Source organism: Oncorhynchus mykiss, chromosome 12 (assembly GCF_057628025.1).
Source record: "Oncorhynchus mykiss isolate SJ-2025 chromosome 12, ASM5762802v1, whole genome shotgun sequence".
NCBI lineage: Eukaryota > Metazoa > Chordata > Actinopteri > Salmoniformes > Salmonidae > Oncorhynchus > Oncorhynchus mykiss.
The window spans coordinates 25897203-25922008 of record NC_143033.1 but is presented as its reverse complement, the minus strand read 5'-3'; the positions used below and the strand labels follow the sequence as shown (position 1 = coordinate 25922008).

Below are 24806 nucleotides of genomic sequence, written 5' to 3'. Positions count from 1 at the left end.
GCCACGCTTCCGTGAAGGGGGTGGTGTACTTAATAAACTGTATGTGTGTGTCTTGCCCTGCTTTGAGAATCAGGCCATAGAAAAAGCTTCCTGTTTTGGCATTACTCATTATCTCTGGGAATCTGTGGGGATTAGCTCTGGCCGTATACACATTAAGGCAGCAGCAGGCAGGATGTGGTGTGTGTGTGTGAGTACAAGTGTGTGTGAAAAGCCCTGCCCTTAAATGTCCAGTTGTAACATCATAATAGGGTGGAGGCGTGTCCTATATTCAACCCTGTTCCAAGATTTTGAGCAGTGTGGAAAACTGCCCAAACACTGGTCACGATGACCTCACACACGCAAGCAAAATTATTTTTTAGAAATGTCTCGACAAGGGGCCGACCATGATTACTCTAGGTAATAAAGGACTGGAAGTCACACACAAAGCCTAGGGCACGGGAACAGGAAGTTACCTACTTGTTGGTTGGCGGCTCCTCGATGCGGTTCCCCAGCTGGGACTCGTGGCTCTTGCTGCGGGTCAGGGTGATGTTGGGCAGAAGGTGCAGCACCTTGCGGGAGGGTGGCGGCGGGGTGCAGGGGGGCTTCAGCCTGTGGCGTCTCTTGGAGGGCGGGGTGAGGGGCGGGGTGGAGGTGTGCCCGTGGAGTCGCCCCTGTCGGGCGGCAGAGAGGGGGAAGGGGTCTGTGAAGGGGGTGTCAGCGTAAACGTATGCCCCGTGGGCCTCGGGACCAGGCATTGTAGACACGGAGAAGGACCGGGGATGGGCACAGGCGGTGCAGGGGGTGGAGGGAGTGGATGGGGTGGTGGGGGGCCGAGCTAGAGGAGAGGGGCTGTGGGGGCGCATTGGACCCCCCATCCCTCCCAACAGCTGGTCTGGAGGCAGCAGCAGAGAGCCACTTTCTCGACGGGTGGGCTCAGAGAACCAGGGCCCCCCATCCTCTCTTAGCTCTCCATCTATAGGGGAGACACAGAAAAGGGTTACAGACCTGTTAGTCATACTAGCACATTCCACCCCACAATCCCTTAACCTAGTGTCTTTTGTCCTACAACATAACCTTACCCTGGGTGGCAGCCTGCTGCTGCTGGCAGGGCTAATAGAGCAGAACCAGCCTGGCGCTGAGACTAATACTCAGTAAAACTCCACAGAGACAGGTCAGATCAGGCAGATTCTCCAAGGGACGGACAGACAGAGACAGCCTGCCTGCCAGCCAGACAGACACCCACCTGATTCAGTGGCGCTCTTCAGGCAGGAGAGGGCAGCGCTGAGCCTGGAACACTCCTCTAAACTGGAGCCCAGTCTCCTCATGGTCTCCCGCACATGAGAACCTGGCATCTGCAGCAAGGCATCCAAAGACAGCTTCACCGGCACCGCCTGGCGAGAAGAGCAGAGAGAGACAAGGTCAGGAGGAGATGAGTGATCAGTACCACCACACACTATCCAGTCGGACCTCTCCATACAGTACAACGTGATAGAGCACGGATAAATACAACATAACCACGGATAATTTTTTAAATAAAATAAAACATGTATACCCCTTTTTCTCCCCAATTTCGTGGTATCCAATTGGTAGTTACAGTCTTGTCTCAACCCAGAATCTCTGCAAGTCCAGTACGGACTCGGGAGAGGCCAAGATCAGGAGAGGCGAAGCCGAACTGCTTCTTGACACAGTGCCCACTTAACCCGAAAGCCAGCCGCACCAATGTGTCAGAGGAAACAACGTACACCTGGCGACCGTGTCAGTGTGCAATGCACCCGGCCCACCACAGGAGTCACTAGTGCGCGATGGGACAAGGACATCCCTGCCGCTGGGCCAATTGTGTGCCGCCCCATGGGTCTTCCAGTCTCGGCCGGCTGCGACAGAGCCTGGACTAGAACCCAGAAACTCTAGTGGCACAGCTAGCACTACGATGCAGTGCCTTAGATCACTGCGCCACTCGGGAGGCAGACGTATACATCTTACACTAGTATGCTAGTATCCAACTCGCCTATGCTAGACACAAAAGGTGATCGTTGTTCATTCTCATCAACCAAAGCCAGCCAGCACAGACAGATATCTATCTCCAGATATATCCACAGAGCAGGACAGGACAGGCCAGAACAAGAGCAGAGACCAGCAAGTACAGACTGACTGACTGACTGGCCAAAGCCCACTGGGTCCTTCCACCTAGAGGAGAGCAAAGAAACTCTGTCTTTGAACAAACGCTCCAACTTCTGGCTAGAAATAGACAGAGAGATTTGATTCCATTAGTTGGTGGTGGCACAGCAGAGTGACTGTGTTTGTGTCACAAACAGTACACACCATCCCTTCCCAGTAGTTTCTCTGTGCATCACTCACAGTCTACTTGTGCGCACTCCAATCCCCCACACAAATGAGAAATGAATGCAAAATGGTGAGAAAATGTATTCCATGGTCAATAGAACATAACTATTGTGGCAATAGTTTCGGAATTGAAATTATTCACAAGCCTGTGAGTTGTAGCCTGTATTGGTTTAGGACTTTCAGTCACCTTCTTGAAGTGTGTCATTCTAAAAGTGTGTACCTGGATATACATTACGCTGTCTAACATGAGTTGTTATGCCCGTACTTCAGACATACCTTTGTCCCTTCATCTATGGGTTGTCTACCCTCTATATGACAGCCTATTTTACCAGCCCCTGCCGACTCCCCGAACCACCCTATGTCTCAAAGGTGAGCTGTAACCAATAACTATGTCCTCAGGACAAGCCGTGAGCATGTGCACAAACACAACCAACACAGGTGCAACCAGGAGACATGACAATGAGAAGAGATTCACTAAAACAGCCGGGTCTAGTGCTTCAGGATCACCACTGGCACAAACCATCAGGAAACCTTCATCTAAACAAACAAACCCAACACTCTGCAGGCTGCCCAACACAGTCCTGTGTGAAATGACAATGTCCAATGAGCAAAAGATAGTGGCACACTGCTGAAAATTGGATGCTCTAACAGCAGGAAAAGCCATGTTATTTCTGTACCATTTTAGTTTAAAAAAAATTCTGCCTCCAGAAAAGAAATAAAATTACAACCGGATAAAACACGTTTGATTTTAAATATACTTACTGAATTATTGAGCTGTAGCTTTGTTTACATACTATGGGGAAGAGTTAACAAACTGTAGATGAAGAGATCTACTCATTCCAGCGAGAGGAATCCACTACTTCCACAACCCTCAAGTCACACACCACGAATAACCCCACTATCCAGGCATCTCTCCCTCCCTCTTAGCCAAGCCATTCTCTCCCTCCCTCTTAGCCAAGCCATTCTCTCCCTCCCTCTTAGCCAAGCCATTCTCTCCCTCCCTCTTAGCCAAGCCGTCCTTCCCTGCCCCTCCCTCCGTTCCTCCTCTCCCTCCCCCTCTCCTTGCCTCCTCTAGTACAGGTATAGCTACACAGCTCAGTCAGTCTGTGAGGTAGCCAGAGACACAGAGAGAAGAGGTGATACTGAGGACCTGGCTGGGTTGGGGTAAGTGTGTGGGTGTGACTACAGCGGGCTACAGTCCGCCTTCTCCCCATAAAGTGCTGATGTCAGCCTGGCTACTCCAGGGTCTGTGACTCACTGGCCAGGTCTAACCCTCAAGTTCAACACAGGTGTGTTCACAGAGTCAGGAGGAGCCCCTGCTGGCCTGAAGCACATTGTGTGGATGGGAATGAACCCTGTAACCTTACAGAGCTAAAACCATTGTGTAACCAGCCTCAACAAGCTAAGAAGATATTTCTGGAAATTCTGTATCTGAGACAAGAAAAGACTCCTTTTCCATGTAACAAAAACCATTTGCAATTCTCGGATATGTTGGGTCTGGGTTACATTGACGTGTAGAAGCAGGCTCACCCAGTTGGATGGCTTCCAGGAGCGCTGTCACAATGAGGCTTTTGGCATTACTTTCAATTAAGACCATAAGATACACACAGACCTGCAAGAGACTTGATATCCACCGATTGGCTGGTTATGTAACATGATGTAAAGCCTTGCTTGTTAGGCTAGTGGCCAATCTTCAAAAAGGGCTTTAGCTTTTGAGATACTCCAACCTGTTGTATAACAAGTGCAACCATGCTTTTCCAGATCTCCAGATCTCTTCCAAAGATAAATGGATGATCGTATAAAAATATTTTACTGCAAAAGTGGTTAAATTTGGGAGGAGGCACACAATAATTTGGAATAAGAGAAGTCATTTGTCTGCACTACCTACACAAACAAACAGCTTTAGAATATCTTACATTTTAGACATTTAGACCTGTAAACACACAGATACAATAGGCAGAAATATCAACTGCTAATTTTTATGACTCATGTAAATGTACATTTTTGGTAGTTGTTCAATAGATCACTTTTCAAGTCAAATTTGCTCTCATTCAGTGCTGTATGGTCTAGCCTGACAAAAATGCATACTGTTACACATGTTTTTGATGTAGTGGCTGTAGAGCCTCACAGTGGAGGTGTCATAATACCCATAAAACCTAGTGTTCAAACAGGGAAATGGTTCCAATCGTTTATACACCATTCATTTTTCCCATACGGAATTTTAGAAACACTTAAGTAAAGATTTATTACCCTGGCGTGAAGTTTTGATAACCATAAAAACCTCTCTCGCACAAGGTGAACATTGGATTGTTCCGGGGCACTTTTATCCTGTTCGGATTGAGCTGGCACATTGCTTCTTCCAGACAATCATGTCCACCATCCTGCTTGTCTGCCCAGTGGTTTCTGTATATTTTGACTGGGTGATAGTTATGGTGTAAGGGTGAATGCAACCACACAAGTGCATGAGGCAGGAGTTCATTATAATGAACCAACACAACCTGACACTCATTGACAAGAAATGCTATCAACTTATAGGGAGGGTCTTCACATGTCATAGGAATTGCACCTCTCCAATGTCAATGCCACCCTGAATCTTCCAGAACTGTCCTTGATAGGCCCACTCCACCATCAGTCATCCCCTCAGGCAATTACTAGAGACAAAGACACCACGGAACTGGACTGTCACGTCAGGAGGCCATTCAACATATGCCGTCTGGAAATTGATGGTGTGCATTGTCCTCATATGTACCCATTTGGCTACCAACCATGGCTGGCCAGCCCATGTGACACCTGAACTGGACTTATGTGAAGAATGAGCTCTCATGCTGAGGTGACTCATGCATTGGTCTGGGAAACTGCAGCAATCACAACATCCATATAAGTACATTTATGGCAAACAAGAGGCACCTTAGGATGGTAAAACTTGCTGTATGTGATCATTTATGCTGGCCGGGGATTGACTGTGAGATACAGTAGTGGTCTTTGTGCACCATGCTCGATCAGCTCCACCTCCTCTGCAACCCTTTAACTGCCCATCAAAGCCCAGGGATCATCTTCAGATGTACAGTTGAAGTCGGAAATGTACACACACCTTAGCCAAATACATTAAAACTCAGTTTTTCACTATTTTTTACATTTAATTCAAGTAAAAATTCCCTGTCTAAAGTCAGTTAGGATCACCACTTTATTTTAAGAAGGTGAAATGTCAGAATAATAGTAGAGAGAATTATTTATTTCAGCTTTTATTTCTTTCATTACATTCCCAGTGGGTCAGAAGTTTACATACACTCAACTAGTATTTTGTAGCATTGCCTTAAAATTGTTTAACTTGGGTCAAACATTTTGGGTAGTCTTCCACAAGCTTCCCAATGTTGGCCCATTCCTCCTGACAGAGCTGGTGTAACTGAGTCAGGTTTGTAGGCCTCCTTGCTCGCACATGCTTTTTCAGTACTCCTCACATATTTTCTATTGGATTGAGGTCAGGGCTTTGTGATGGCCACTCCAATACCTTGACTTTGTTCTTCTTAAGCCATTTTGCCAAAACTTTGGAAGTATGCTTGGGGTCATTGTCCATTTGGAACACCCATTTGCGACCAACTTCCTGACTGATGTCTTGAGATTTCAATATATCCACATCATTTTCCTCCTCATGATGCCATCTATTTTGTGAAGTGCACCTGTCCCTCCTGCATCAAAGCACCCCCACAACATGATGCTGCCACCCTGTGCTTCACGGTTGGGATCGTGTTCTTTGGCTTGCAAGACTCCCCCTTTTTCCTCCAAACATAACGATGGTCATTATGGCCAAACAGTTCTATTTTTGTTTCATCAGACCAGAGGATATTTATTCAAAAACTACAATCTTTTCCCCAAAAAGTATGATCTTTGTCCCCATGTGCAGTTGCAAACCGTAGTCTGGCTTTTTTATGGTGGTTTTGGAGCAGTGGCTTCTTCCTTGCTGAGCGGCCTTTCAGGTTACGTTGATACGGGACTCGTTTTACTGTGGATATAGATACTTTTGTACATCTTCACAAGCATCACCAGCATCTTCACAAGGTCCTTTGCTGTTGTTCTGGGATTGATTTGCACTTTTTGCACCAAGGTACATTCATCTCTAGGAGACAGAACACATCTCCTTCCTGAGCAGTATGACGGCTGCGTGGTCCCATGGTGTTTATACTTGTATACTATTGTTTGTACAGATGAATGTGGTACATTCAGGCATTTGGAAATTGCTCCCAAGGATGAACCAGACTTGTGGAGGTCTACAATTATTTTTCTGAGGTCTTGGCTGATTTCTTTTGATTTTCCCATGATGTCAAGCAAAGAGGCACTGAGTTTGAAGGTAGGCCTTGAAATACATCCACAGGTACAGCTCCAATTGACTCAAATTTTGTCAATTAGTCTATCAGAAGCTTCTAAAGCCATGACATCATTTTCTGGAATTTTCCAAGCTTTTTAAAGGCACAGTCAATTTAGTGTATGTAAACTTCTGACCCACTGGAATTGTGATACAGTGAATTATAAGTGAAATAATCAGTCTGTAAACAATTGTTGGAAAAATTACTTGTGTCATGCACAAAGTAGATGTCCTAACCGACTTGCCAAAACTATAGTTTGTTAACAAGACATTTGGGGAGTGGTTGAAAAACAAGTTTTATTGACTCCAACCTAAGTGTATGTAAACTTCAGACTTCAACTGTATATGTGTGGAGCTGTGCTTCATCCCTCACAGCCAACGCTTCTTAGTCATAGCCTATGACCTAGCTACATTCTAACTAACATCTCAGTAACCCGAGGTCACCCTCACAGGTTCTGTCACTCTCCACATCTCCTGCTGGGCCTGCCCCAGTCCGTAATCAATGCCAACCAACCACGGCCAAATGTATTACGCTTGCTTTCCTGTAACTTGGTTACGCTATTGTGTCCTTGTGTCGTGAACAGTAGTGTAAAGTACTTCAGTAAAAATACTTTGAAGCAATACTTAAGTAGTTTTTTTCAGTATATCTACTTTACTATATATATTTGACAACTTTTGCTTTACTATATTCCTAAAGAAAATAATGTACTTTTTACTTCATATATTTTCCCTGACACCCAAAAGTACTAGTTACATTTTGAATGCTTAGCAGGATGTTAAAATGGTCCAATTCATGCACATATCAAGAGAACAAAGCTGGTCATCCCTACTGTCTCTGATCTGGCGGACTCACTAAACACAAATGCTTTGTTTGTAAATGATATCGGAGTGTTGGAGTGTGCCCCTGGCCACCCGTAAAGAAATAAAAAACACAAAACATTGTGCTGTTTGGTTTGTTAAATATAAGGAATATGCAATGATTTATGCTTTTACTTTTTAAGTATATTTAAAACCAAATACTTTTCCTCAAGTAATATTTAAGTAAAGAAATAAAACAGTAAAAAGATTTTCAAATGTCTTTTTACTGTTGTTTTATTTCTTTACGTACCTACACACACACACACACACCTTTTTTCTTCTTTCCGTACCATTGGTTAGAGCCTGTAAGTAAGCATTTCACTGTAAGGTGTTGAATTCGGTGCACATGACAAATCAACTTTGATTTTAAGTAATATTTTACTGGGTGACTTTCACTTTTACCTGAGTCATTTTCTATCAAGGCCTATTTACCTTTACTCAAGTATAACAATTGACTACTTTTTCCACCACTGGTCGTGAATGGCTTGTTATTATATTTTGTGGAATTTCCCATTGTTGATATGCTGTAAGTGTGTGAATGAGATTAAAACATGAAAACACACATTGAAAAATGAGTTGGCATTCGGCTATTCAAACACAACAGAGGTATGGCAGTGCCACTCATAGTCCTAGATATATCAAAGGCCTTATGAACCATTTTAATGACAGAATAACACAATCAAAATTAACAAGGGCTACTTATACACAGATGAATGTGTTTGAGTGTAATCATGTTGGCCTTATTGGATTCAGAATAAAATTTATTCACACCAACAGTCTTTATAGGCATGAGTGTTGTACACAATTCTGAAAAAATGCCTCAGTTGCAAAATTCTTATTGACAGGTGATTTAACCTCCATCAAATGTTATTATGGCAGCAAAATTTGATTTTGGACACCATATTGGATTTGAGGCTAAATATCATGATAATCTGTGATTGCCCCTTTGACTTAATTGCAAAACTAACGGCTAAAGATACAAAATCCTTTAAGGAACCTTGGACCCCCCAAAAAGTAATGTTGATGTCTAAGCCAAATTGTTTTCCTTCGAGCAGATTACAAAAGCTACAACATCAAAAACATGTTACTGTATGCATTTCTGTCAGGCAGGACCATACAGCACAGAATGAGAGCAAATTTGACATGGAAAGTTGTCTATTGAACAGCTTCCAAAAAGTGAAGTTTGGAATACAAACTTCATATGCTGTGTGTTTACAGGTCTATATTTCCTAAATTGATTCACAGGGCACAGCCAGATCACTCACTGGCTAATGAGTAAAAATAGAGCAATGATGAGAGCTGGGGGGAGTGCAGTGCGAGTGCGATGGATTAGGGGTGGTGCCGTATCTGGGGTCCATCCAGAGTGTGTGGAATGTGACGGGAGCCTCTCAGCCAAAACAACACTAGTAAGTAGACAACAGAGCACCACTCTCCCCTGACCTGTCCCTTCCAGTCCTGGCCATTGCTAGGCTACAGCCTAGCCTAGCTAGTAGCTCGTATCCAGCCTGGCTGGCTGGGACAGCACATGCCTGAGGGACCTAATGAGAGCTGAGGACATGCAGACACAGAGCAGCAGCCAACAGGGGTCTAGCCTCTCTGTATGGGCTCCTTGCAGTGGATTTCAGACTGTTGTATTGGAATGTAAAATGGTGTGTCTAGGTCACACACAGTAGCAGCCTGTTCTCTGAAATGTGTTAAACATTCTTGGTTTGTGGCTTCAAAACGGAGACAAAAAATGCATCATCTGCCATTTGAAATTGCTCTTGGTTAAAACAGTATAATTTCTTAGGACACTAAATTGCATGATTTAAGATCTATGAGGCTGCAAACCCATGAGACTTGGATGGCTATATTCTACATTTGCTATCCTTACAAACAATCCTTTCACATGAAGAGTCACATTTAGGCATGTACAGTGGGCAAAAAAGTATTTAGTCAGCCACCAATTGTGCAAGTTCTCCCACTTAAAAAAATGAGAGAGGCCTGTAATTTTCATCATAGGTACACTTCAACTATGACAGACAAAATGAGAAAAAAAATCCAGAAAATCACATTGTAGGATTTTTAATGAATTTTTTTGCAAATTATGGTGGAAAATAAGTATTTGGTCACCTACAAACAAGCAAGATTTCTGGCTCTCACAGACCTGTAACTTCTTCTTTAAGAGGCTCCTCTGTCCTCCACTCATTACCTGTATTAATGGCACCTGTTTGAACTTATTATCAGTATAAAAGACACCTGTCCACAACCTCAAACAGTCACACTCCAAACTCCACTATGGCCAAGACCAAAGAGCTGTCAAAGGACACCAGAAACAAAATTGTAGACCTGCACCAGGCTGGGAAGACTGAATCTGCAATAGATAAGCAGCTTGGTTTGAAGAAATCAACTGTGGGAGCAATTATTAGGAAATGGAAGACATACAAGACCACTGATAATCTTCCTCGATCTGGGGCTCTACGCAAGATCTCACACCGTGGGGTCAAAATGATCACAAGAACGGTGAGCAAAAATCCCAGAACCACACGGGGGGCCTAGTGAATGACCTGCAGAGAGCTGGGACCAAAGTAACAAAGCCTATCATCAGTAACACACTACGCCGCCAGGGACTCAAATCCTGCAGTGCCAGACGTGTCCCCCTGCCGAAGCCAGTACATGTCCAGGCCCGTCTGAAGTTTGCTAGAGAGCATTTGGATGATCCAGAAGAAGATTGGGAGAATGTCATCTGGTCAGATGAAACCAAACTGGAACTTTTTGGTAAAAACTAAACTCGTCGTGTTTGGAGGACAAAGAATGCTGAGTTGCATCCAAAGAACACCATACCTACTGTGAAGCATGGGGGTGGAAACATCATGCTTTGGGGCTGTTTTTCTGCAAAGGGACCAGGACGACTGATCCGTGTAAAGGAAAGAATGAATGGGGCCATGTATCGTGAGATTTTGAGTGTAAACCTCCTTCCATCAGCAAGGGCATTGAAGATGAAACGTGGCCAAACACACCGCCCGGGCAACGAAGGAGTGGCTTCGTAAGAAGCATTTCAAGGTCCTGGAGTGGCCTAGCCAGTCTCCAGATCTCAACCCCATAGAAAATCTTTGGAGGGAGTTGAAAGTCCATGTTGCCCAGCAACAGCCCCAAAACATCACTGCTCTAGAGGATATCTGCATGGAGGAATGGGCCAAAATACCAGCAACAGTGTGTGAAAACCTTGTGAAGACTTACAGAAAACGTTTGACCTCTGTCATTGCCAACAAAGGGTATGTAACAAAGTATTGAGATAAACTTTTGTTATTGACCAAACTCTTATTTTCCACCATCATTTGCAAAGAAATTCATTAAAAATCCTACAATGTGATTTTCTGGATTTTTGTTCTTCTCATTTTGTCTGTCATAGTTGAAGTGTAACTATGATGAAAATTACAGGCCTCTCTCATCTTTTTCAGTGGGAGAACTTGCACAATTGGTGGCTGACTAAATAATTTTGCCCCACTGTATATAATAGGTGGTGTCAGAAGAAAGCCCCACTGTAATTCCCCATACAGCATTCAACCAGCACATTTTATTGCAAAATACTGCTAGAATTGATCAGACCTAAACATTAGTGAAAAGAAAGGAATGGGTTTATGAGTCTGTCATTACAAAATAAGCCCTGTACACATTCTTACATTTGCACCAACATGCAGACAGACAGACAGTGGCACACACACACACACACACACACACACACACACACACACACTTCTAGAACCTACCTCTATGAGCTCAGGTCTCAGGTTGACGGTGCGCAGCCAGTCCCCCAGCCGTGGGTAGCTGTCCAAGGCCTGAGGCCTCTCTGTCTCCGGCACTTTCTGCTTACACTGCAGCTGCTTACAAATGTACTTCATCAGCTTCACCTGCAGGGGGCAACAGAAACGAGCACCAACAGAGAAAGGAGGGGCAGGTTAGTGTGATGATTTAGAGCACCCGTTCTAGCCTGCAGGATACCTGCTACTCTTCACTGTGTTGTCGAGTGTGTAGCTTAGTGTGACAGGGAAATATAGGTGAATTGAAAAAAGCCATGAGCCCATTGGACATAACTACACAAATGATGGTATGCAAAATGTGAATGCACAATCGTTCTTTGCAGAAATAGTACATAGTAAACATTAAATACCAGGGATACATTAATTGAAATGTTAATCATTCCTTTTGCTCTGATTAAATGATGCCAAATTATTCTTTGTGCGTCATACTTCCATAACTATTCCTTGCATATTCAAATCATTGAATAATCATTGAATAACTAAACAGAAGACCTACCAGACAGTGTACATATTAACTGGTTAATGAAAGCCAGAATAAGAGGGCCACTGACAATGTCAAGTCATGTTTATAGCATGGGCTCTATGCTGGAGATTTAGCAGATGCAAAGCCCCTTGTCAAATATTGGACAAGGACAAAAAAATGAATCTTATAAAACAAACATGGCTGCCCCAGAGACAACGGGGGAGCGTGCCGTTCTCTTTTATGTGTGGACTGTGGTAGAACACTGGGGAGATGAACCAGCACCAGACACACACAGACACACACCATCCTTCTGGAGCTTTCTCCCAGGACATGAGGAGAGGCCAATCTGATACAAATTACTCCGATCACGCAGACACATTTATTCATTCCACAACGTGGCGTTTCTCCACCATCCATGTTCCCACACAGGCAGTCAGAAAAGCAGGGCTGTCAAATAGATATAAATAGCTGTTATTATATGGAAGGGAACAGCGAGCTGGCCTTCTCATGAGGGTGTCTGCACCGCTGGCATGGCAACCAAGTGTCATTTGAACATTGCAGCGGCTGAAAGCAGGAGAACAGTGACATCACAGTCCTGGGAGACACAAAGTTCACAGTGAGGCTAGCAGACAGCCTCTCAGCCCTCACATAGAGAAATTCACCCCCCCCCCCCCCCGCCCCGTGGGCTTTGGTTTTTCTAGGTGCTAACGCAGGTATCACATTGTTCTTTCATCTGTCTGTCAGGACCGCGGGGTCCATGTTTTATATTGAAATACATAATAGGCTGTTCACATAATAAGCAAAAACAGGGAGGACGCTTACATTGCAGAATGTGTGAAAGCACTCCACCATGATCCTGTACAAACAAACAGAGCACTGGCTACCATGATTCATTTTCCAGCTCTGCAGAGAGGAAGCTGCAGAGCGGCAGACTGGACACTGAGAGACCGGCAGTTAGGGGTGAGGATCTGCCCCTCACAACCCCCTCCAACTTGCTTATCTCTCGGTCTTTCTACGTCTCTTGTCCCCTTCTCTTTGTCTTTCCTCCTCTCGTTCTCTCTCCTTCGCTCCCTCTCCTTTTCCCTCCCTCTCTGAGAACAGGTTGTGGCAGCACTGTGTTGTGGTGGCTGGTGATGACACAGGGAGCAGTGCAGTCTGAGGGGAGAGGAGAAAGGATGAGGCCTGTGCTGCTGACATTAGGGAGGAGGGCTCACCCGCTGAGATGGCCCTTTCACCAGTGCCCAGGGGAGCGGCTCGCTGACGCACAGCACGCCCTGTTACCATGCAGCTGCTGACCATAAAGCCAGTCACCCTTTTCACTCACTCACTCTCACACACACACACCCCAACCTTGCCGCCACCCCCCCAGCCCTCCGCCACCTGTGTCTGCTAATCAGCACTTTAATGACTGAAGCCTTAGTCACTGATATGCCAAGCCCCCCCCACCCTCACCAAGTGACATGTCCCCTCACCTGATATCGGATGTACTGATATACATCACTGCTGTGTACCCTCCAAAGAGCACACCTGACACTGCTGCCCTGGTGGTGATTGTGCAAATGAACACTGGGATATCAAGTCTTTGTATGGGACATGACAGTGGAAAAAGAAAAGAGATGAGGGACCTGTTAAGTTAATGACAACAGTCTGAACATACAGTGGTGTGTGATTTAGAACGTGTGCAGAGAATTCTAAACTACAGCATTACCACAACATTAATATAGGCTCCACCCCCTGCCCCAGCCTTCCCAGGCCACTACCAGATACAGTGGTCCTATGAGTAAATCTCACAGCACTATGGTATTAGTTTGCACTGGCCTTCTCAATTGAGCGTATACAGTCTCCTTATCTCCCTTTCCATCTGAGTGTCCATTACAGCAGGCTGCAAGCAGTACCACGCCGTATGGCACCACCAGGTATCACTCCACTCTACACACCAGTCACATCTCAAGAGCCGGAGCAACAATGAGCCTTTCCTTTTTTTTTAGCTCATTCACTCACACACACACACTCTTGTAGTACACACCGCTCAGAAACATGCTCAGCCACACTATTCGGCAAGAGAAAATGTGGCCTTGGGATGTAAGAGGCAGCTTGGCTCGGCGGCAGCGGTTAACAAAAGCCTCTCCACTGCAGGCGAGAGGAGACAGTAGGAGAGAGATAGAGAGAGAGAGAGCGAGACAGAGAGAGAGAGAGAGAGCGCAGAGGGAGAGAGACAGAGAGAGAGAGAGAGAGAGAGAGAGAGAGAGAGAGAGAGAGACAGAGAGACAGAGAGAGAGAGACAGAGAGACAGAGAGAGAGAGAGACAGAGAGAGAGAGAGAGAGAGAGACAGAGAGAGAGTGAGAGAGAGAGAGACAGAGAGAGAGAGCGCAGAGGGAGAGAGACAGAGAGAGAGAGAGAGAGAGAGCGCAGAGGGAGAGAGACAGAGAGAGAGAGAGAGACAGAGAGAGAGCGCAGTGGGAGAGAGAGAGAGAGCATAGAGGAAGAGAGAGAGCAGAGGGAGAGAGAGCATAGAGGAAGAGAGAGAGCATAGAGGAAGAGAGAGAGCATAGAGGAAGAGAGAGAGCATAGCGGGAGAGAGAGAGCATAGAGGAAGAGAGAGAGCATATAGGAAGAGAGAGAGAGCATAGAGGAAGAGAGAGAGAGCGCAGAGGGAGAGAGACAGAGAGAGAGAGAGAGCCAGAGAGAGAGTGCAGTGGGAGAGAGAGAGAGAGCATAGAGGAAGAGAGAGAGCAGAGGGAGAGAGAGCATAGAGGAAGAGAGAGAGAGCATAGCGGGAGAGAGAGAGCATAGAGGAAGAGAGAGAGCATATAGGAAGAGAGAGCAGAGGGAGAGAGAGCATAGCGGGAGAGAGAGAGCATAGAGGAAGAGAGAGAGCATAGAGGAAGAGAGAGAGCAGAGGGAGAGAGAGCATAGAGGAAGAGAGAGAGAGAGCATAGCGGGAGAGAGAGAGCATAGAGGAAGAGAGAGAGCATATAGGAAGAGAGAGAGCATAGAGGAAGAGAGAGTATAGCGGGAGAGAGAGAGAGCATTGAGGGCATAGAGGAAGAGAGAGTATAGCGGGAGAGAGAGAGAGCATAGCGGAAGAGAGAGAGCATAGAGGGAGAGAGAGAGCATAGAGGAAGAGAGAGAGCATATAGGAAGAGAGAGAGAGCATAGAGGAAGAGAGAGTATAGCGGGAGAGAGAGAGAGCATTGAGGGCATAGAGGAAGAGAGAGTATAGCGGGAGAGAGAGAGAGCATAGCGGAAGAGAGAGAGCATAGAGGGAGAGAGAGAGCATAGAGGAAGAGAGAGAGAGCATAGAGGAAGAGAGAGTATAGCGGGAGAGAGAGAGAGCATTGAGGGCATAGAGGAAGAGAGAGTATAGTGGGAGAGAGAGAGAGCATAGCGGAAGAGAGAGAGCATAGAGGGAGAGAGAGAGCATAGAGGAAGAGAGAGAGCATATAGGAAGAGAGAGAGAGCATAGAGGAAGAGAGAGTATAGCGGGAGAGAGAGAGAGCATAGCGGAAGAGAGAGAGCATAGAGGGAGAGAGAGAGCATAGAGGAAGAGAGAGAGAGAGCATAGAGGAAGAGAGAGTATAGCGGGAGAGAGACAGAGAGAGCATAGAGGAAGAGAGAAAAGGAGAGAGGGCTTCTGGATGATGACCTAAGGAGGGGTCAGATCAGGTGTTGGTGAGGACGGGGCACATATTAACACCTCACCCCGGGCCAAGGGGCTCTCCATAGACCACTCCAGCTCATCGGCTGCCAATTGCCAAGCTCTAAATTGTTATGAGTGCAAAGATTGCCCTTCTCAATAAGCTCAATTTCCATTCTTGCCCTGGTCGTGTGACTGGGAGAAAGAAACCCGGCCTATTTGGTATTTCAATGAACTGAAAAAGTGTGGTTGTCACGTTCTGACAGTAGTTCTTTTGTTATGTCTTTGTTTTTGGTTGGTCAGGGCGTGAGTTGGGGTGGGTAGTCTAATTTCTTTTTTCTATTTTGTGGTTTTGTGTTTGGCCTGGTATGGTTCTCAATCAGAGGCAGCTGTCTATCGTTGTCTCTAATTGAGAATCATACTTAGGTAGCCTTTTCCCACCTGTGTTTTGTGGGTGATTATTTTCTGTTTAGTGTTTTTCGTCACCTTACAGAACTGTTTCGGTTTTGGTTCATTCTCTTTGTTATTTTGTGTTCTGAGTTTAAATAAATATCATCATGAACACGTACCACGCTGCGCTTTGGTCCTCACCTTCTTCCACCAACAGCCGTTACAGTGGTAAGGGGAGTTGACTTGAAGAGAACTTGATATGATCTTTAGAAGCAACCAACTCAGGGACCGCAAAGGGAAAAGAGACAGAAGGCCATATATGAATGGGAAGCAGGATATTCTTTGTGACTAGACTCATTGAAGCCTCAATAGTACCATGACCACTGAAGGTAATAGTATTTTACTGAATCACTTCAAATATAGACTGTCTGACAGGACTGGTTAAAGGGAACCCTATTCTACTCATATATGTTACTATGCCCATTCAACTTTGTATACTGAACCAATGTATCTGGACTGTGACCATTGTTCTAGGTGCAAGCATTTGACCTTCGAGGTTATCCAATTAGAAGAGCTCATGCTGTGGGTTGACAAGAGAGCCAGTAAGCTTCTTCTTCCCGACAACTAGCTCTCTTTATTGTATCTGTGGGTCTTCCTTTCGTTTTTAAGCTCAATATGACTTTTCCACAGAGCAGGAATGAGACTGCATTATTAAGTAGACTTCTGTCAGCACTTCTCTCAGTATAGCTTGAACGGTCATGAAACACGAGGTACAACAGTAGTACAGGAGTGAGTAGGGCGCAGGTAGCCTAGCAGTTAAAGTGTTGGGCCAGTAACCAAAAAGTCGCCGGTTCGAATACCCGAGTCATATATTTTATTAACGGATTCCCTTCTTATCGTTCAACTGTGAGTTGCAGAGACAGCAGGCTCATTGTGGAACATGACGTTGTGTAGTTGGGCACCAGAGACACCTGTCACGAGCACCACACATTCACCCACACACAGGTAGATGGGGATCACGCAGGCAGCACAGTGAACAATACACTGGTGCAAGAGTGACGTCATGTCACCTAGCAACCTCACTCCAGAGTCGTCAGCAGCATTTTGTAGAGTGGGATTTTCCCATAGACATGAAACACAGAGGGTCAGACAGTACACATCGACGTGCAATATCCATTAAAATTACACCTCAGACTAGAGACAACTGCAGTTTCATGCGATTCGATTTTTCGGTAACATCTGAATGACAGCTCAATTCCTATAGAAAGACAAAAAGCTGGAGTAGCGCTGCACCATTCTACAGACCTACAGTGCCTTGCAAAAGTATTCGGCCCCCTTGAACTTTGTGACCTTTTGGCACATTTCAGGCTTCAAACATAAAGATATAAAACTGTATTTTTTTTTGTGAAGAATCAACAACAAGTGGGACACAATCATGAAGTGGAACGACATTTATTGGATATTTCAAACTTTTTTAACAAATCAAAAACTGAAAAATTGGGCGTGCAAAATGATTCAGCCCCTTTACTTTCAGTGCAGCAAACTCTCTCCAGAAGTTCAGTGAGGATCTCTGAATGATCCAATGTTGACCTAAATGACTAATGATGATAAATACAATCCACCTGTGTGTAATCAAGTCTCCGTATAAATGCACCTGCACTGTGATAGTCTCAGAGGTCCGTTAAAAGCGCAGAGAGCATCATGAAGAACAAGGAACACACCAGGCAGGTCTGAGATACTGTTGTGAAGAAGTTTAAAGCCGGATTTGGATACAAAAAGATTTCCCAAGCTTTAAACATCCCAAGGAGCACTGTGCAAGCGATAATATTGAAATGGAAGGAGTATCAGACCACTGCAAATCTACCAAGACCTGGCCGTCCCTCTAAACTTTCAGCTCATACAAGGAGAAGACTGATCAGAGATGCAGCCAAGAGGCCCATGATCACTCTGGATGAACTGCAGAGATCTACAGCTGAGATGGGAGACTCTGTCCATAGGACAACAATCAGTCGTATATTGCACAAATCTGGCCTTTATGGAAGAGTGGCAAGAAGAAAGCCATTTCTTAAAGATATCCATAAAAAGTGTTGTTTAAAGTTTGCCACAAGCCACCTGGGAGACACACCAAACATGTGGAAGAAGGTGCTCTGGTCAGATGAAACCAAAATTGAACTTTTTGGCAACAATGCAAAACGTTATGTTTGGCGTAAAAGCAACACAGCTGAACACACCATCCCCACTGTCAAACATGGTGGTGGCAGCATCATGGTTTGGGCCTGCTTTTCTTCAGCAGAGACAGGGAAGATGGTTAAAATTGATGGGAAGATGGATGGAGCCAAATACAGGACCATTCTGGAAGAAAACCTGATGGAGTCTGCAAAAGTCCTGAGACTGGGACGGAGATTTGTCTTCCAACAAGACAATGATCCAAAACATAAAGCAAAATCTACAATGGAATGGTTCAAAAATAAACATATCCAGGTGTTAGAATGGCCAAGTCAAAGTCCAGACCTGAATCCAATCGAGAATCTGTGGAAAGAACTGAAAACTGCTGTTCACAAATGCTCTCCATCCAACCTCACTGAGCTCGAGCTGTTTTGCAAGGAGGAATGGGAAAAAATGTCAGTCTCTCGATGTGCAAAACTGATAGAGACATACCCCAAGCGACTTACAGCTGTAATCGCAGCAAAAGGTGGCGCTACAAAGTATTAACTTAAGGGGGCTGAATAATTTTGCACGCCCAATTTTTCAGTTTTTGATTTGTTAAAAAAGTTAGAAATATCCAATAAATGTCGTTCCACTTCATGATTGTGTCCCACTTGTTGTTGATTCTTCACAAAAAAATACAGTTTTATATCTTTATGTTTGAAGTCTGAAATGTGGCAAAAGGTCGCAAAGTTCAAGGGGGCCGAATACTTTCGCAAGGCACTGTATGTTCAAATAGGGTTGTATTACTGAGTAACTTATTGGGATTCAAAATGTACCAGTTAGATTTAGAGTCAGTCTTGTGATCAGTCAAGGAGGATGGAACTCATGGACTCTGGTGGGGGATGAGGTGGTCTGACTAGCCCCAGATCCCACCTGTTAGTCTGAAAATGGAGATAAACAACACCATGGAAATGCTTTAGTGCCTTGAGGAGATGAGTGAGAGCCAATATGAACCAAATCACCAGAGAGCAGCCAGAAAGACACCAGAACACCGGTCTGACTACAGGGGACATAGTCCTACTGTTCCACTTGTTTCCTCCAAATTCAGCTAAACCGTCTTGTACTCGAATAAACGTTGGATGACAGCCTTACATCGATGTCTTTGCCAATGACATCAATGCCTCTCTGCAGGAGAATTGTGCAATATTTATTTCCCCCCGGGAAACAGAACTTAGACTATTGAGAAGGTAACAACATTTCTCAGAGCTAAAACATTTGGAGTCATCGGTGGTAAAAGAAGACTTCTACGACTCTTAGCAGTTTCTATTGTCACCTGTATTACGTATCATTATCCTTTGGTTCCCTCAGAACTGTACAGCAGTTAAGGCATCTACCATCTGTGGTCAGTGTTCAGAATCTTCCCCCCCAGAAGCCACACATTTTAAAGATGCAAAATAAATGTGTACGTGTTTAATTGTGTCTCTACCAACAATTTTTTTGTTGTATCTGTCTTTATAACTGAAGGAGGCACAAGAACACATCAGGACACAATAGTATCACCATCAAGCACACAGGACCATGTGAAAGCTTTGTTGTGGATTGTCCTTACGCTTATAGCCTCATCTGTCCTTATCTGCTGGCCCCATGCTGTCCATGGTAGTGTTAATAAAATGTGGGCGCCCAGTCAGTGTCACCGTGTGCACTGGGCTCAGGGTAGATGCAGCACTGATCAGGGAGATAATGATCATGGAACATTAAGGCCTTTGTATTGGGCCTTAAGTGTTAACTAACAGCTGTAACGTGTTGCCGCATATTAAGCAGCCCCCAGGTAATAAAATGAAGGTGCCACAAATCACCCACGTTCACCACCATGGTGACACGATGGACAGAGGCACAGTTCTGGGTGGTGCAGGGAGGGAGGTCACATGACACGAGGGCTATGTGACAGGGCTGAGCGCCCATCGCCCTGGGTGACTATCAGAGACAATGGCCCGCTGCGCTGACCCCTCCTCTGTCATCACTGGGGCTGACTGACCCCACAGGGAGGGGAAGGGGCTGGGGGACTGGCTGCTGCCACTAATCCTCTGTCCTTATGTTGTAGGTCAGTCCCTGGCCTGCTCCAGCCACCGCCCCAGCTCCCCTACAACACAACCCTGGCCAACGCATGGACTACACACACACACACACACACACACACGTGCATTGCAAACGTCATGTACACGTACAGTATAGAGAAAGACACAATATCATTAAAAGTGATGTACTGTAAGTGCAGGTATCTCGAACTGCAGTATGATAACCTACACCAGTCAGTGGCACACAGCTCTATTCTGGGAGCCATTTCTTAAATGCCTGATACTAGAGTGCCGGAGAGGTTTTTGCATGTTATCTCCTGGCATAGGCTACATGTAGGCGTCTCAGGAAATACAACACAATAGCACAACCTAGGGATTGCATTTGCATCAAGCCCCTGAATCAATTGTAGCCTCATCACATCAATTAGAAGATCATTGTGCAGTGTTATGGGCTACACATTGACATGAGTGAGTTAGAACAGCACGGGGGCGGGCTAATGACTGTCTTCTCCTGAGTTACACTTGAAACCAAACATGCATTATTATCTAACCAGGCAATTCCCATAGAACTTAGAGTCAGAGTTTGAGTTGGTGTTGTATCATTCTCTAAATCAGGCCTCCTAATTCTCTTTTGTGCTGCACAGAATTTTGGAATTGAGATTAAACTGAATTCAATTGAGAAACATATATAAAACCCTTCTCACAAGAACAAGGAATAGGGACTGTTCCTTAGTGCACGTGAGTAATAATAACATCTCTAAAGGCTGTTAGTAAGCAATTACAACGCAACTACAGTGTTATTACACAGGTATAGGAGCAACTGCTCTCCAAATATAATACATGCGATCTGGAAATAATGAATGCTCTCACCAAATCTAATAATGTCATATTAGGTTCCCACTTCAAGGAAGGAAGGATAAAAGAAAGGAATGAAGCTTGTTTGAATAGGGCAAAGAAACCCCTTGCAGCCTACTTTTAAAAAAAAATATTCAACCTTTATTTAACTAGGCAAGTCAGTTAAGAACAAAGTCTTATTTTACAATGACGGCCAAACCCAGGTCAAACCCTCCCCTAACCCGTACAATGCTGGGCTAATTGCAGCGCCCTATGGGACTCCCAATCATGCCCGGTTGTGATACAGCCTGGGATCGAACCAGGGTCTGTAGTGACGCCTCTAGCACTGAGATGCAGTGCCTTAGACTGCTGCCACACTCGGGAGCCCATACAGCCCTCCATACATTGAGGAGCCATTTCATGCAAATCCTCCTTTCCTATTACCCAAATACTGCAGACCTCAGAATTAGCAGACAAAGAGCAACGCTGCATCCTCAATATGTTTAAGAATAGCTCAAAGGCTGCCTGCTGGGCTAAAACCACCACGATTTCCACACCATGCAAGCTGACTGCTGGATTACACAGTTTGCTTTACCAATAGTAAAATAGGAAACAGAAATAGGGTGGTTATTGCTGCAATCATTTGCTTGTGTGTCTTCTGTGGTGAAAGCCATATTCTCTCCGGTCGTCTCCTAGGCCTCTGACAGACACAGCGGTTGCCAGGTCAAACGAAGCAGCCAAGCTGATTTGTATTCTCTCCGGTCGTCTCCTAGGCCTCTGACAGACACAGCGGTTGCCAGGTAAAACGAAGCAGCCCAGCTGATTTGTATTCTCCCTGGTCGTCTCCAAGGCCTCTGACAGACACAGCGGTTGCCAGGTCAAACGAAGCAGCCAAGCTGATTTGTATTCTCCCTGGTCGTCTCCTAGGCCTCTGACAGACACAGCGGTTGCCAGGTCAAACGAAGCAGCCCAGCTGATTTGTATTCTCCCCGGTCGTCTCCTTGGCCTCTGACAGACACAGCGGTTGCCAGGTCAAACGAAGCAGCCCAGCTGATTTGTATTCTCCCTGGTCGTCTCCTAGGCCTCTGACAGACACAGCGGTTGCCAGGTCAAACGAAGCAGCCCAGCTGATTTGCTTTGATCTCCCCCCTTTCCTCCCTGCTCTCCCCTCCCAGCACGCCATTTGATTTTTCTTACTTAACAACCAACACTGAAAATGCGTAGGAAGAATGCTGCCTAAATATAGAAACAGCCACAATAGCTTACACCACAAGCCGCAGAGCAAAACTCTTTCCAGCATCATGAGAAGACAAAACAGATAATGATGCATGTCTAGCTGCTGATCGGTAGGTAGGCTCAGGGATGGATTATCTGCACATAACATGGAGATGCATTCATCCAAAAGAGTAATTGATGAAAATTGATATCTAGAGACATTAATAAGCTACAGCCGGTAAGATATCAACTCTGTTCAAGCTCTTTAAGAGTAACGTTTCATGTACATACAGTGTCTTCAGAAAGTATTCACACCCCCTGACGTTTTCACATTTCTGTTGTACAGCCTGAATATAAAATTGATTAAATTCAGATTTGGTGTCACTGGCCTACACATAATAATGTCATAATGTCAAAGTGGAATTATGTTTTTAGAAAATTTAGCCAATTAATTCAAAAGTAAAAGCTGAAATAATAAGCATTCCTTTGTTATGGCAAGGCTAAATAAGTTCAGGAGAAAAATGTTTGCTTAATAAGTCACATAATAAGTTGCAGGGACTCAATAATAGTGCAATAATAGTGTTTAACATGATTTTGAATAACTACCTCATCTCTGTACCCCACACATATGATTATCTGTAAGGTCCCTCAGTCGAGCAGTGAATTTCAAACACAGATTCAACCAATGCCTCGGTTTTCCAAATTCTCCCAAAGAAGAGCACCTATGGGTAAAAATAAAAAAGCAGACATTGAATATCCCTTTGAGCATGGTGAAGTTATTAATTACACTTTGAATGGTGTATCAATACACCCAGTCATTACAAAGATACAGGTGTCCTTCCTAACTCAGTTGTCGAAGAGGAAGAAAACCGCTCAGGGATTTCATCATGAGGCCAATGGCTACTTTAAAACAGAGCTTAATGGCTGTGATAGTCAAAAACTGAGGATGGATGAACAACATTGTAGTTACTTCACAATACTAACCTAAATGACAGAGTGAATAGAAAGGAGTGAATAGAAAATCTATTGAAAATGGCTATCTAGCAATGATCAACAACTAACTTGACAGACCTTGAACATTTTTAAAAAGGATTATGTGCAAATATTATACAATTCAGGTGTGCAAAGATCTTAGAGACTTACCCAGAAAGACTCACAGCTGTAATCGCTGCCCAAGGTGATTCTAACATGTACATGTACTCAGGGGTGTGAATACTTATGTAATCAAGATATATTATTTTTATTTTTCATACATTTTCTATAAATGTTAGAATTTTTCTTCCACTTTGACATGAGTATTTTGTGTAGATTGTTGACAAAAAAAAGACAACTCCGTTTTAATCCCACCTTGTAACACAGCAAAATGTAGAAACGTGTGAATACTTTTCTGTCACTTGAGGCTGTTTGGTAGAAGATTATTGGGAGCGGAAATCCTCTCCTGTCATTTACTGCTTAAGTGTAACAGTCAGACAAACTGCTTCAGAGCCACAGAGAGACAATGACAGGGAGACATGGCAAAGGATAGGCCAACATGGAGACAGAGACAAATGGGTCAGGTGTGTGAGAGGATATCATGCTTCAGACAGGGATTAGTGTGTGAAAACTGAAGCACCACCTTGCGGTACTCCACTTGGAGAGCAAAGCACCATTATCTTTTCACCGGCAAGGCACACTGCAAAAAAACAGCCATGGTTGGAGTGCCATAATAAAGCTCTTTCAGTAAGAATCTAATGTGAGTTCGAGCCTCTTGATTGCGCTCAAGTGCGGGTCTCTGGGAGAGACACCCCTGTTTAGCACCACAAGTGTGACAGCCACTTTCACCCGTTGCTATTCACTTCTCTCATTCATCACACAAATTAACTGAGCCGTTAGGCCATTTAGCTGTATTGACAATTTATATTTTCCACTCTGCTGTCGTACACGGTACTCATGGGAACACTTGATGATCCGTTTTGGGAGTGTCAAGCTGAGACAGGCTTGTCAGATTTCTTCCAGTTAGGATTTCATGGTCAAGTCCAAGACAGATCCGGGGGACTTGTGGTTAACAGCCCCTCTCTCTGTTCCAATTGTCACTACAATCTTCTCATACAAACAGATGGATGTGATTCAACCAGATGGTTATGGCTTTTGTACCTGTGAAATACTGTGACTAAAACTAGCACGTAGGTTTGGTGCTGTAATACTACCCAGATTCTTCCAGCACCCCCACATTTGATTGGTTCAGGGTGTGTGAAGATGGGATCAGGGCATGTACAGCCTGGAGGAACGTGGCTTCTGAATGACCATTTCCGGTTTTAAAGTCCTTTTTCTTCAGCGATAATGAGCCCTTACCAGTGTGGCCCAATATACTGGGGAGACGGACATCCTGAATGAACAGGAAGCCTGGCCCAGAGTGAAGGAAGAAATGAAAGTGGCAGTTTGAGTGGTGCAGTGATAAGCCTACTGTAGAAAGCATATATTACCCACTCATTGCTTTCTATTTATAACACTTACTGGAGGTCTTTCTTTGTCCTGAAACAGGTTAATGAGAACTAGTTATTCAGTCCAATAACCACTCAAACAGACCCAGCCTTTTAACAACTCAGATGTTGAAGAAGTACGAAAAGTAAATGCACTATTCAAAAACATCTGGGGCGGCAGGTAGCTTAGCAGTTAGAGATGCGAGCCAGAAAGGAAAAATCTTCCAGGAAGTGAGCTGGCAACCAG

General features: G+C 44.7%; 1 protein-coding gene across 8 annotated transcripts in view; it reads right to left on the bottom strand.

Annotated features, from left to right (window-relative positions):
- Positions 1-24806, bottom strand: part of LOC110537250 (kinase suppressor of Ras 1) — a 41399-nt gene that overhangs the window by 13513 nt on the left and 3080 nt on the right. For 6 of the 8 annotated variants that reach the window (XM_090192066.1, XM_090192064.1, XM_090192067.1 and 3 more), the window contains exons 2-4: positions 11287-11427; positions 1223-1370; positions 457-952 (exon numbers count right to left, since the gene is read on the bottom strand). In XM_090192066.1, the coding sequence (XP_090048192.1) occupies positions 457-952; positions 1223-1370; positions 11287-11427 (785 nt within the window). Of the gene's footprint in view, positions 1-456; positions 953-1222; positions 1371-3081; positions 3218-11286; positions 11428-24806 lie in introns of those variants that run through there. The other 2 variants (XM_090192068.1, XM_090192069.1) reach the window with 1 other exon arrangement.